Below are 12,591 nucleotides of genomic sequence, written 5' to 3' on the forward strand. Positions count from 1 at the left end.
TTTGAACTATTTTCTACATTGTAGAATAATAGTGAAGACATCAACACTATGAAATAACACATATGGAATCATGTAGTAACCAAAAAGGTGTTAAACAAATCTAAATATATTTTATATTTCAGATTCTTCAAAGTGGCCACCCTTTGGCTTGATGACAGCTTTGCACACTCTTGGCATTCTCTTAACCAGGTTCATGAGGAATGCTTTTCCAACAGTCTTGAAGGAGTTACCACATATGCTGAGCACTTGTTGGCTGCTTTTCCTTCACTCTGCGGTCCAACTCATCCCAAACCATCTCAATTGGGTTGAGGTCGGGTGATTGTGGAGGCCAGGTCATCTGATGCAGCACCAACACTCTCCTTCTTGGTCAAATAGCCCTTACACAACCTGGAGGTGTGTTTTGGGTCATTGTCCTGTTGAAAAACAAATGATAGTTCCACTAAGCTCAAACCAGATGGGATGGCGTATCGCTCCAGAATGCTGTGGTAGCCATGCTGGTTAAGTGTGCCTTAAATTCTAACTAAATCACAGACAGTGTCACCAGCAAGGCACCCCCACACCATGACACCTCCTCCTCCATGCTTCACGGTGGGAACCACACATGCAGAGATCATCCGTTCACCTACTCTGCATCTCACAAAGACACAGCGGTTGGAACCAAAAATCTCGAATTTGGTCTCATCAGACCAAAGGACAGATTTCCACCGGTATAATGTCCAAGCAGCTCTCTTATTATTAATGGTGTGGCTACTGTTGAAGAATCTCAAATATAAAATATATTTTTATTTGTTTAATAATGAATTGGTTACTAAATGATTCCATATATGTTATTTCATAGTTTTGATGTCTTCACTATTCTACAATGTAGAAAATAGTAAAAATAAAGAAAAAACATTGAATGAGTAGGTGTGTCCAAACTTTTGACTAGTACTGTATACATTTTTGTAATTTAGCAGACACTCTTATCCAGAGCAACTTAAAGGAGAAATTCGGTTTAAGTGCTTGCTTTGCTCAAGGACAGGTTTTCCCAAACATGGTCCTAGGGCCCTCCCTTGGTGCACGTTTAGTTTTTTCCCCTGAGTCAAATAATAAAATCTTGATGATGAGTTGGTTATTTGAATAAATTGTGTAGTGCTAGGGAAAAGTTATGTAGGTGTGTATTGCAGGACAGAGTTTGGGAAACCATGCTCCATGGCACATCAACAGGTTCGGGGATTCAAACCAGCAACCTTACAGTTACTGGGCCAAAGCTCTTCACTGCTATACTGCTATACTACTAGGACATGCTATATTCATGGTAATCAATAATACTCAAGAGTTACCCCCATTAAAATATTGCACTTTATCACATTGTCTTACAAATGTAGGGTATGACGCTATGAACTTTACTTACTGCTGTTTTCTAAATAATAGGTTATGCTCAGCCAGAGCTCAGATATGATCATTTTAACATATTCTACAATGAACATTCTCATAATTGTTTGTGCTTCACCTGCTGATCACCCTTCTAGATAGAATCTCTGTAGAGGTGTATTGTGCTTTCTAGGGAAAGAGGTCCTCTCACTGGATAACATGAGCAGAGGAAACCAAACATGACAAGACTTCCTAACTGTCATGCATGGGTTCATGTGGGGACTCTGTCTGTGCTGGTCAGTCATTCAACTGCCTGCCCTTCTCTTAGGCTCCTCGTGGCATTCGCTTGGCATTTACTGTGTACAAAGTTTTTCATCAATTTAGGCTCAGTCTTTTTTCCCTTCTTCTTTGTTTATTCATTCCAGTTTTTCTATTTCGCCATGTTTTTTTTTTGTGTTGCATATTTGGGGACTAATTTTAGAATGCCCACACATCCGCCTACGGGGGGGGATGGATACGCTCTCGATCATAGTGCTGAGGAGCATCTCTTCATAACATAACTCTACACATCAGTTTAATAATGATCCGCCACAAATACGCCTGTTGTAATATCCACCCACGGATAAGGTCAGTGCCTGCTCATAGGGTGCATCCCAAATGGCACTATACTGCATGATGCATTACGTTTGACCAGAGCCCTATGGTTAAAAGTAATCCACCATTTGATACACAAAATCGTAATGTTGCTCATTTCCTGTCATGAGCAACATGGCCACCTACCTAAATTGCCATATCTATCTATCTATCTATCTATCTATCTATCTATCTATCTATCTATCTATCTGTCTGTCTGTCTGTCTGTCTGTATATATATCTATATATATATATATATATAAACAATAACAAAACAGCACCAGCTACATTAATACAAACAACAACAGAACCTGCATTGTCCTTTCTACACAGTAGTACCAGCTACTACAAATACATTTGATTCCAAACAAAAACGAGCTCCAGTCCATCTCATATTACTGTCGTATTACTATCATTTCAGAAAGGTGAACTGATCTCAAATTGAACGAGAGGATGAACATGAGTTGAAGAGAGTAATTGCTTTGTGCTCAATTTCCTAATTCCCCCATACCTTCTATTTCTGCCAGGCTGGATTCTGAAGTCCAGGTGCATGAAAGTAGGGCACGCTCTGTCTGGGTGTGTGTGTGTGTGTGTGTGTGTGTGTGTGTGTGTGTGTGTGTGTGTGTGTGTGTGTGTGTGTGTGTGTGTGTGTGTGTGTGAGAAAGGACACATGTAAGTAAGCAGAAAAGGTATGAAATATTTAAAACAAACACCTAAAACAATATTCCTTCCCATAAGTACTAGTTCCTGGTTGCAAATGATGCAGTCGACTGTGGACCCCTGTCACGTATCCCATAACACCATACACATGTACACACACAGACGTTGGCACACAACCCCATGATCAACCAGACACTGACAGTGCATGTGTGAGACACCCACCCCTTATAGCTAGATATACTAGCTTCCCAGAACTGGCTGGCTGCCAGTGGCTCTGATAAGACGAGGGGTGCTGCAGCAGTAGGCTACTCCATGGTGCGCATCCTAAACACATTTGAGGCTTAATAAGCCTATTTTCATGTGCTCTTTAATGATTAACCCACCACCGCCGTGCTTGATAGACAACTTCTATTTCTTGACACATCAATTGTGGGGTACATCAAGTCTTCTTTGGCTTTGACAACAGGGAAATGACCCTCCTCTCTCTAGAGACCTTCTATTTTAAGAAATGCCTCAGTTTCTATGCAGTCTTTAAACATTAATATTGTTTGACTTACACGGTGAGACTAAAGGATGAAAATAAGTTTATGTATAAAAAATATAATTTATTTAATTGGATATAGACAAAAGTGCAACATAGGAACTCACTTGTATCTTGGCCAGGTGGTTACAGTGAAAAAGAAGTATGATACAGTATAATACAACAAAACCTTCAACATGGTGTTATTGATTAAACAACAACCTTCAACATGGTGTTATTGATTAAACAACAAAACCTTCAACATGGTGTTATTGATTAAACAACAACAACCTTCAACATGGTGTTATTGATTAAACAACAACCTTCAACATGGTGTTAACTAAACAACAACAACCTTCAACATGGTGTTATTGATTAAACAACAACAACCTTCAACATGGTGTTATTGATTAAACAACAAAACCTTCAACATGGTGTTATTGATTAAACAACAACCTTCAACATGGTGTTATTGATTAAACAACATCAACCTTCAACATGGTGTTATTGATTAAACAACAACAACCTTCAACATGGTGTTATTGATTAAACAACATCAACCTTCAACATGGTGTTATTGATTAAACAACATCAACCTTCAACATGGTGTTATTGATTAAACAACAACCTTCAACATGGTGTTACTGATTAAACAACAACAACCTTCAACATGGTGTTATTGATTAAACAACAACAACCTTCAACATGGTGTTATTGATTAAACAACAGCAACCTACAACATGGTGTTATTGATTAAACAACAACAACCTTCAACATGGTGTTATTGATTAAACAACAACCTTCAACATGGTTATTAATTAAACAACAACAACCTTCAACATGGTGTTATTGATTAAACAACAACAACCTTCAACATGGTGTTATTGATTAAACAACAACCTTCAACATGGTGTTAACTAAACAACAACAACCTTCAACATGGTGTTATTAATTAAACAACAACCTTCAACATGGTGTTATTGATTAAACAACAACAACCTTCAACATGGTGTTATTAATTAAACAACAACCTTCAACATGGTGTTACTGATTAAACAACAACAACCTTCAACATGGTGTTATTGATTAAACAACAGCAACCTTCAACATGGTGTTATTAATTAAACAACAACCTTCAACATGGTGTTATTGATTAAACAACAACCTTCAACATGGTTATTAATTAAACAACAACAACCTTCAACATGGTGTTATTGATTAAACAACAACAACCTTCAACATGGTGTTATTGATTAAACAACAACCTTCAACATGGTGTTAACTAAACAACAACAACCTTCAACATGGTGTTATTAATTAAACAACAACCTTCAACATGGTGTTATTGATTAAACAACAACAACCTTCAACATGGTGTTATTAATTAAACAACAACCTTCAACATGGTGTTAACTAAACAACAACAACCTTCAACATGGTGTTATTAATTAAACAACAACAACCTTCAACATGGTGTTAACTAAACAACAACCTTCAACATGGTGTTATTGATTAAACAACAACAACCTTCAACATGGTGTTATTGATTAAACAACAACCTTCAACATGGTGTTACTGATTAAACAACAAACAGGTAATAAATTATAGTACTAAACTGTACACAGTCTTTCAGTATTTAAGGTGTTTTCGTTAAAATGCCAAATTTCTTTCTTTCTTTCATTCATTCCTTTTTTTATTTTTTAAATAAACAGTAAACAATATTATTGACATTCTTAATTATAATTATATATATTCACTCAATATTATACAGATGTCAAGGCACATACCAGTACTACAATATATTCAAACAATTTCTGTATTGTTCATCTTTAACATATGAAAAATATATTTTTGAAATGTCATATTCTAAAATGTTATGTCAAGATGTGAAATTTGGTTCAGTAAGTGCCTCTCCGTTCAGTGCGCCCTCAACCTAGGCCAGTGTTTCTCAAGTCCCATCCTCCAGTACCCACAACAATACATCTTTTTGTTGTGGCCCTGGACAAGCACACCTGATTCTACTTGTTAACTAATCATCAAGCCCTTGACAAGTTGAATCAGGTGTTTTGTCCTGGGCTAAAACAACAATGTGCGTTGTTGGGGGTACGGAGTTAGGAGACACTGGCATACACTATCTGTACACTACCATATCATGTTCCTATGGCAATTAAGCAGTGAATATAAATATATTCTTGCCTAACATTGTCTCTAACATTGACCCCTCAGTGCGTCAGATCCACCCTTCTCTGTAGACAAACAGGCAGACCAATCAAAGAGCCAGGTGACTTTAGAGCTGCGCATTAAAAAAAAAAAGGTCAAATTAAATAAAAATTAAAAAAAACCTAAAGAGTAAATCTCATGCTCTACTTTTTCATATCTTGAAATCACACATTATTTTTTTCAGTCTCACAACCAGGTTGACCTGCCTATGGGTAGTAAGGTAGAGACAGGGTCCAGGAATTCAACCAGGTTGACCTGCCTATGGGTAGTAAAGTAGAGACAGGGTCCAGGAATTCAACCAGGTTGACCTGCCTATGGGTAGTAAGGTAGAGACAGGGTCCAGGAATTCAAAGAGCTGCCTATCAGTGTGTGACGGTGATGGAGGAGTGATGTGAAGGAGTTTTATCAGTGCTTGTGTGTGTGTGTGTGTGTGTGTGTGTGTGTGTGTGTGTGTGTGTGTGTGTGTGTGTGTGTGTGTGTGTGTGTGTGTATGTATATGTGTGTGTATGTGTGTGTGTGTGTGTGTATATGTGTGTGTGTGTGTGTGTGTGTGTGTGTGTGTGTGTGTGTGTGTATGTATATGTGTGTGTATGTGTATGTGTGTGTGTGTGTATATATGTGTGTGTGTGTGTGTATGTATGTATATGTGTGTGTATGTGTGTGTGTATATACATGTGTGTGTATGTGTATATATATATGTGTGTGTGTGTGTGTGTGTGTGTGTGTGTGTGTGTGTGTGTGTGTGTGTGTGTGTGTGTGTGTGTGTGTGTGTGTATATGTGTGTGTGTGTGTGTGTGTGTGTGTGTGTGTGTGTGTGTGTGTGTGTGTGTGTGTGTGTGTGTGTGTGTATGTATACGTAACGTTATCTGTGCAGTGCATATGGCAGCCATGTCGGTTACATATCGTTGTCATAGTCCCCGATCATTCTGCGTGTGTGCGAAGCCAGGAAGATGTCATTGTCTCGTGGACAGTCGTGGTGACAGGAGCACGTCTTGATGAACATCATCTTGCGTCTGAAGGTGTCTCCTTCGGGACAGTGGAACTCCACCTCGGTGGTGATGGTGGTGTGGGGGGTGCAACAGCGCCCGTCCGTACACACACCACAAAACTTGGGCTTGTAGATCCTGCTGCTGCTGCAGCCTGACAGAGAGAAACGAATGCCGCGCGGGGACTTAGGGGTCCGTACACACTTCTTCCCCCTCTGTGGAACGGAGATGAATGGTGGTTAGTTCAGGATGAGAACAACTTGTTACATTGTCTATCAGTTTAAGGGCAGCTTGGCTTTAACCTTTACACCTTGAGTGAACGATAAGGAGCCAAAGACATGCTATGTTCCTGTATTGCACTACGCATGACTTATTTACACTACCGTTCAAAAGTTTGGGGTCACTTAGAAATGTCCTTGTTTTTGAAAGAAAAGCTATTTTTTTGGTCCATTAAAATAACATCAAATTGATCAGAAATATGGTGTAGACATTGTTAATGTTGTAAATGACTATTGTAGCTGGAAATGTCTGATTTGTATGGAATATCTACAGAGGCCCATTATCAGCAACCATCACTCCTGTGTTCCAATGGCACGTTGTGTTAGCTAATGCAAGTTTATCATTTTAAAAGGCTAATTGATCATTAAAAACCCCTTTTGCAATTACGTTAGCACAGCTGAAAACTGTTGTGCTGATTTAAAGAAGCAATAAAACTGGCCTTCTTTAGACTAGTTGAGTATCTGGAGCATCAGCATTTGTGGGTTCGATTACAGGCTCAAAATGGCCAGAAACAAAGAACTTTCTTCTGAAACTCGTCAGTCTATTCTTGTTCTGAGAAATGAAGGCTATTCCATGCGAGAAATTGCCAAGAAACTGAAGATCTCGTACAACGCTGTGTACTACTCCATTCACAGAACAGCACAAACTTGCTCTAACCATAATAGAAAGAGGAGTGGGAGGCCCCGGTGCACAACTGAGCAAGAGGACAAGTACAATAGAGTGTCTGTTTTGAGAAACAGACGCCTCTCAAGTCCTCAACTGGCAGCTTCATTAAATAGTACCCTAAAAATACCAGTCTCAACGTCAACAGTGAAGAGGCGACTCCGGGATGCTGGCCTTCTAGGCAGAGTTGTAAAGAAAAAGACACATCTCAGACTGGCCAAAAAAAATAAAAGATTAAGATGGGCAAAAGAACACAGATAGTGGACAGAGGAACTCTGCCTAGAAGGCCAGCATCCCTGAGTCGCCTCTTCACTGTTGACGTTGAGACTGGTATTTTTAGGGTACTATTTAATGAAGCTGCCAGTTGAGGACTTGAGAGGCGTCTGTTTCTCAAACTAGACACTCTAATGTACTTGTCCCTTTGCTCAGTTTTTCACCGGGGCCTCCCACTCCTCTTTCTATTCTGGTTAGAGCCAGAGAAAAATAACATGTGATGTCATGTTATGTAATTCTATGTCATACTTATGTAATATGCTATGTAATACACTATATAATACGTTCCTCTATATGTTGTTATACTATATAATACATTCCTCTATATGTTGTTATACTATATAATACATTCCTCTGTATGTTGTTATACTATATAATACATTCCTCTATATGTTGTTATACTATATAATGGTATTAGTCCATGTACCCACCTTGATGTCCTTCTCTTGCTCCACGTGGCAGGACCGGATCATACAGACACGGGTCTGCCTCTCCAGCTGGCACCGCTCGTTGTCATTGGTGGCGCGGGACGACACGCCCATGCCGCAGGTGGCCGAGCACTCGTCCCATTTGGTGGTCTGGACGATGCAGTTCTCCCTGGGGCTCTCCGCCGGGACCGGCCCGTGGGCTGACTCCTCTCTGTAGACTGACAGAGGGGAAGAGGAGACCAAGGGGTGAATTTCAGATCCTGAGAGAAGAGGAAGGGAGAGGGAAAGGTGAACAGTGGTGAAAAAGAGAGGAGGAGAGGGAGAGTTGGTTAGTTTGAACGAGAGAGAGAGAAAGCGACAGACAGACAGACAGACAGACAGACAGACAGACAGACAGACAGACAGACAGACAGACAGACAGACAGACAGACAGACAGACAGACAGAAAAAGGAAGAGTTCCAGTTTGTAGGAGGTTAGACTCACCAGCCATAGCTGACTGATAGGGGTTGTCCTGAGGACTCTGGTCACACACCCACTCCTCACAGCACTTCCCAGGGATCAGGATGCGGTGTGGGTACGGGCAATCTGGAGAGGCCAGCAGCACGCTGTGGGCACAGGTTGGTACGCAGCCAATCTCTCCGTTCATACAAACACACTGGTGCTTGCAGCTGGGCTGAAAGGTCTCTCCACTGCGGTAGATGACCCCTCCCAGGTCACACGTCTGGCCTTCCTGGGCTGAAACACAGAGGTGGAGACGCCATTTTAGATTTCATATTTCAAAGGCTTTACATGATATTGTTCAAACTCATGTAAATACCTATTGGAAATTGCTTAGCCCAGAGATTGCCCACTTTGGATAATGAGAACCAAAGCCGTTGCAAAGTCTAAACTAAATATGTAGCAATCTCTGCAATAGGCTAGCCAAGAAGTGTTCATAGTCTCCATAGAGATCTTAAAGCCATCCTACCCTTTTCTTTAATAGTTGACAGGAGAATTCAACTCACCCATGCAGATGCCGTGCTCAGTGTCACTCAGCATTGCATAATCACAGTAAAGCTCTTTGTGGTGGTCGCATGGCTCCAGGAGGGTACAGGGCTCGCCGGCTTGCCTGGCACACACCTTACAGCAACCACAGCCATCCAGAACCAGACTGGTACCAAACGGGCATGGAGGGGGGTCCGACGGGCAGTCACAGGGATCGGAACAGTCCTGGGCCATTGTCTATAGACAGAAGAAAACGACAGTCAGAAATGCTTTAGAAAATGTATAGGATAATGTTAAACAAAAAATAAAAAAGTCAGAAAAGCTAAAGAAAAATGTATAGGATAGTGTGGATAAAATGTCTGATATCAGGATTCGTCTCCAGGGAAAATGTTCCGATCCAGTAATGCAATGAGGTAGGTCTGTACCAGGGGAGGACGGCTCATAGTAATGGACGGGACGGAGCAAATGGAATGGCATCAAACACATGGAAACCATGTGTTTGATGTATTTGATAGCATTCCACTGATTCCACTCCAGCCATTACTATGAGCCGTCCTCCCCAATTAAGGTGCCACCAACCTCCTGCGGTCTGTACTGTGTGTCAAAGAAGCAGAGAATGTTGTAAGAGGCTACTTCGCGGTTTTTTGTAACACCTCACGTGTAATACATCGTACTGCCACTAGATGGAGACACTTGACTCGATGTAGGCAAATCAATTCTAGCAGACTTTTCTATGGAGAGAGTTTTCTATGGAGAGTGACGGAAAATGATATTACATACAGCATTACCTTTGTACAAATAGAAAAAAATATATATAAAAAGAGACTTGTAAGAATGTAAGAGGAAATCAATATAGACTACTCAAATGCTGTCAAATCTTCACATGTTTTATTCTAAGAACGGATGTTTAAAACATTTGAGTTATAAAGAATTAGCAGAACCTGGATTAACTCAGTCATTAACAATTTTATTAGTGGAAAAAAAAGCTATTTGGCACTTCATTTTAGACCCGATGTCCAACTAGGAGCCTATAACTACTGTTTTTATTCTGCATCTCAGTACTCACATGATGTTCGCTTTAGTAGCAATGAGTAAGACACCCAAGAACATAGCCCATTTGAGTCCAATAATTTAGTAATTTATTAACAGTGACACCCAAATAAAACAACACTACTTTGTCATCACATACGATTGTTTACAGCACTGCTGTAGGCTGCTTTACAGAGCTGCTGTAGTCTACTTTACAGAGCTGCTGTAGGCTACTTTACAGAGCTGCTGTAGGCTGCTTTACAGAGCTGCTGTAGGCTACTTTACAGAGCTGCTGTAGGCTACTTTACAGAGCTGCTGTAGGCTGCTTTACAGAGCTGCTGTAGGCTACTTTACAGAGCTGCTGTAGGCTACTTTACAGAGCTGCTGTAGGCTGCTTTACAGAGCTGCTGTAGGCTACTTTAGAGAGCTGCTGTATGCTACTTTAGAGAGCTGCTGTATGCTACTTTAGAGAGCTGCTGTAGACTGCTTTAGAGAGCTGCTGTAGGCTACTTTAGAGAGCTGCTGTAGGCTACTTTAGAGAGCTGCTGTAGGCTGCTTTAGAGAGCTGCTGTAGGCTGCTTTACAGAACTGCACTGAGACCACACACCCATGTGATGTTTTAGCCGCTAAGTGCACAATGCGTTCCCATAAGTTGTACTTTAAATTTACATTTTACATAACTAAATAATACATATCAATGAAGACAACACAAAACATATAACAATAGCCGGGTGAATGAAAGAAAGAATAAGCTATTATTACATCAAATGCAAAGTGGTGACAAAGTTACACAAATGTATATAAATCAAAATCCAGCACTTTATTGATATATTTATTGATATATGATTATATGACATGTAAAAACATACCGAGCTGATGATGAGCAGAAAACTAATTCTGGTGATAATTCCCTCAGACATTGTTGCCTCGTTTATTTCAACAGCGTGCGCGCAATTCAGTCCAAACACGTTTGTTTTCGTTCAGCGTGACAGACACACAGACGGGAGTTTCCTCTCACTCGGGTGGTTAGTTGTTCGTTGACTCGCTCGCTGCAGGGCTCCAGGGGCTAGCTAGACTGAGGCATGGACGAGAGGACCCCTACTTTAAATACTCCGCGAGGCGGGGTGTAGCCCAGGAAACAAGAGTTATGCCACACGACCCAAAGGGGTCAAAATATTCACATTCCAGATGGCTTTCTTTTTCCTAATTCCTGAGAGGAGAGGTGTTTTTACAGACAGGCATCCCCCTCCATCAACCTACTGTCCTGCCAAGTGGGAGTTTTTTTATGTACTAAAGCAGGAACTGACAAGTATGTTTGGGAGTTTAATTTGACATGGACTAAAGGAGAACATTGTTCATGTTGGCCACCATTCAGACCAAAATAGCCTACATCAGGAACATGGGTACAGTGATTATGAAGTTGGAATTAAAATGCATTGGTATTGGGGAAAGATTTATAGTGTTAAGTAATAACCAGGGGTAATAACACGATAAAGATTGCATCCCATGAGGGCTAAAAAGTAAGTGTACTACTTTATGTAGGTAATAGGGTGCCATTTGGGAAGCATTCAAAGTATGAACGTGGTTCAACATGATATGAACCTTAAATAACACACCGAGGCCAGCCTAATAGTAACTGTCAACAGGTGATTACAGGTGATTACAGGTGACTACAGGTGACTATAGGTGACTACAGGTGATTACAGGTGATTACAGGTGGTTACAGGTGATTACAGGTGGTTACAGGTGACTACAGGTGATTACAGGTGACTACAGGTGATTACAGGTGATTACAGGTGACTACAGGTGATTACAGGTGATTACAGGTGGTGACTATAGGTGACTACAGGTGATTACAGGTGACTACAGGTGATTACAGGTGATTACAGGTGACTACAGGTGACTACAGGTGATTACAGGTGATTGCAGGTGACTATAGGTGACTACAGGTGATTACAGGTGACTACAGGTGATTACAGGTGGTTGCAGGTGACTATAGGTGACTACAGGTGATTACAGGTGATTACAGGTGACTATAGGTGACTACAGGTGATTACAGGTGATTACAGGTGACTACAGGTGATTACAGGTGATTACAGGTGACTACAGGTGACTACAGGTGATTACAGGTGATTGCAGGTGACTATAGGTGACTACAGGTGACTACAGGTGACTACAGGTGACTACAGGTGATTACAGGTGACTATAGGTGACTACAGGTGATTACAGGTGACTACAGGTGACTACAGGTGATTACAGGTGATTACAGGTGGTTGCAGGTGACTACAGGTGATTACAGGTGGTTACAGGTGCTTGCAGGTGGTTACAGGTGGTTACAGGTGATTACAGGTGATACCAGGTGATACAGGTGGTTACAGGTGGTTACAGGTGGTTGCAGGTGATTACAGGTGACTACAGGTGGTTACAGGTGGTTACAGGTGGTTACAGGTGATTACAGGTGGTTACAGGTGGTTACAGGTGACTACAGGTGACTACAGGTGACTACAGGTGGTTACAGGTGATTACAGGTGACTACAGGTGATTACAAGTGATACAGGTGGT

At 41.0% G+C, this 12,591-nt stretch overlaps 1 protein-coding gene and 1 long non-coding RNA gene across 6 annotated transcripts; both read right to left on the minus strand.

The window, feature by feature from the left end:
• Positions 1-3,230: 3,230 nt before the first annotated feature.
• On the minus strand, positions 3,231-5,886 carry LOC115174109 (uncharacterized). Of its 4 annotated transcripts, none has more exons than XR_003871727.1 (3): positions 5,642-5,886; positions 4,726-5,588; positions 3,231-4,562 (listed from the first exon to the last, which is right to left on the minus strand). It is a non-coding gene; the product is annotated as an uncharacterized LOC115174109 (long non-coding RNA). The 4 variants fall into 4 exon arrangements; XR_003871729.1 differs by having other exon boundaries at positions 3,231-4,066; positions 4,099-4,562; positions 4,726-5,886; XR_003871726.1 differs by having other exon boundaries at positions 4,726-5,886.
• Positions 5,887-6,191: 305 nt separating this feature from the next.
• On the minus strand, positions 6,192-11,315 carry LOC115174110 (CCN family member 2-like). 2 transcript variants are annotated; one of them, XM_029732793.1, is made up of 5 exons: positions 10,899-11,315; positions 9,021-9,237; positions 8,500-8,751; positions 8,019-8,275; positions 6,192-6,587 (listed from the first exon to the last, which is right to left on the minus strand). In XM_029732793.1, the coding sequence occupies exons 1-5, from the start codon at positions 10,947-10,949 to the stop codon at positions 6,282-6,284; spliced, it is 1,083 nt and encodes a 360-aa protein (XP_029588653.1). In that variant the 5' UTR covers positions 10,950-11,315; the 3' UTR covers positions 6,192-6,281. The 2 variants fall into 2 exon arrangements, with proteins under 2 accessions (XP_029588653.1, XP_029588654.1); XM_029732794.1 differs by having other exon boundaries at positions 8,019-8,233; positions 10,899-11,314.
• Between the last annotated feature and the right edge of the window lie 1,276 nt (positions 11,316-12,591).

This window comes from Salmo trutta, chromosome 34, assembly GCF_901001165.1.
Source record: "Salmo trutta chromosome 34, fSalTru1.1, whole genome shotgun sequence".
Taxonomy (NCBI): domain Eukaryota; kingdom Metazoa; phylum Chordata; class Actinopteri; order Salmoniformes; family Salmonidae; genus Salmo; species Salmo trutta.

Excerpts from the sequence above, each read along its gene's own strand:
- LOC115174110 (XM_029732793.1), bottom strand. The coding sequence starts at position 10,949 with ATGTCTGAGGGAATTATCACCAGAATTAGTTTTCTGCTCATCATCAGC. Across the intron at positions 8,276-8,499 it reads CTATCAGTCAGCTATGGCTG|GATCTGAAATTCACCCCTTG; the intron begins GTGAGTCTAACC and ends CTCTTCTCTCAG. Across the intron at positions 6,588-8,018 it reads AGCAAGAGAAGGACATCAAG|AGGGGGAAGAAGTGTGTACG; the intron begins GTGGGTACATGG and ends TCCGTTCCACAG.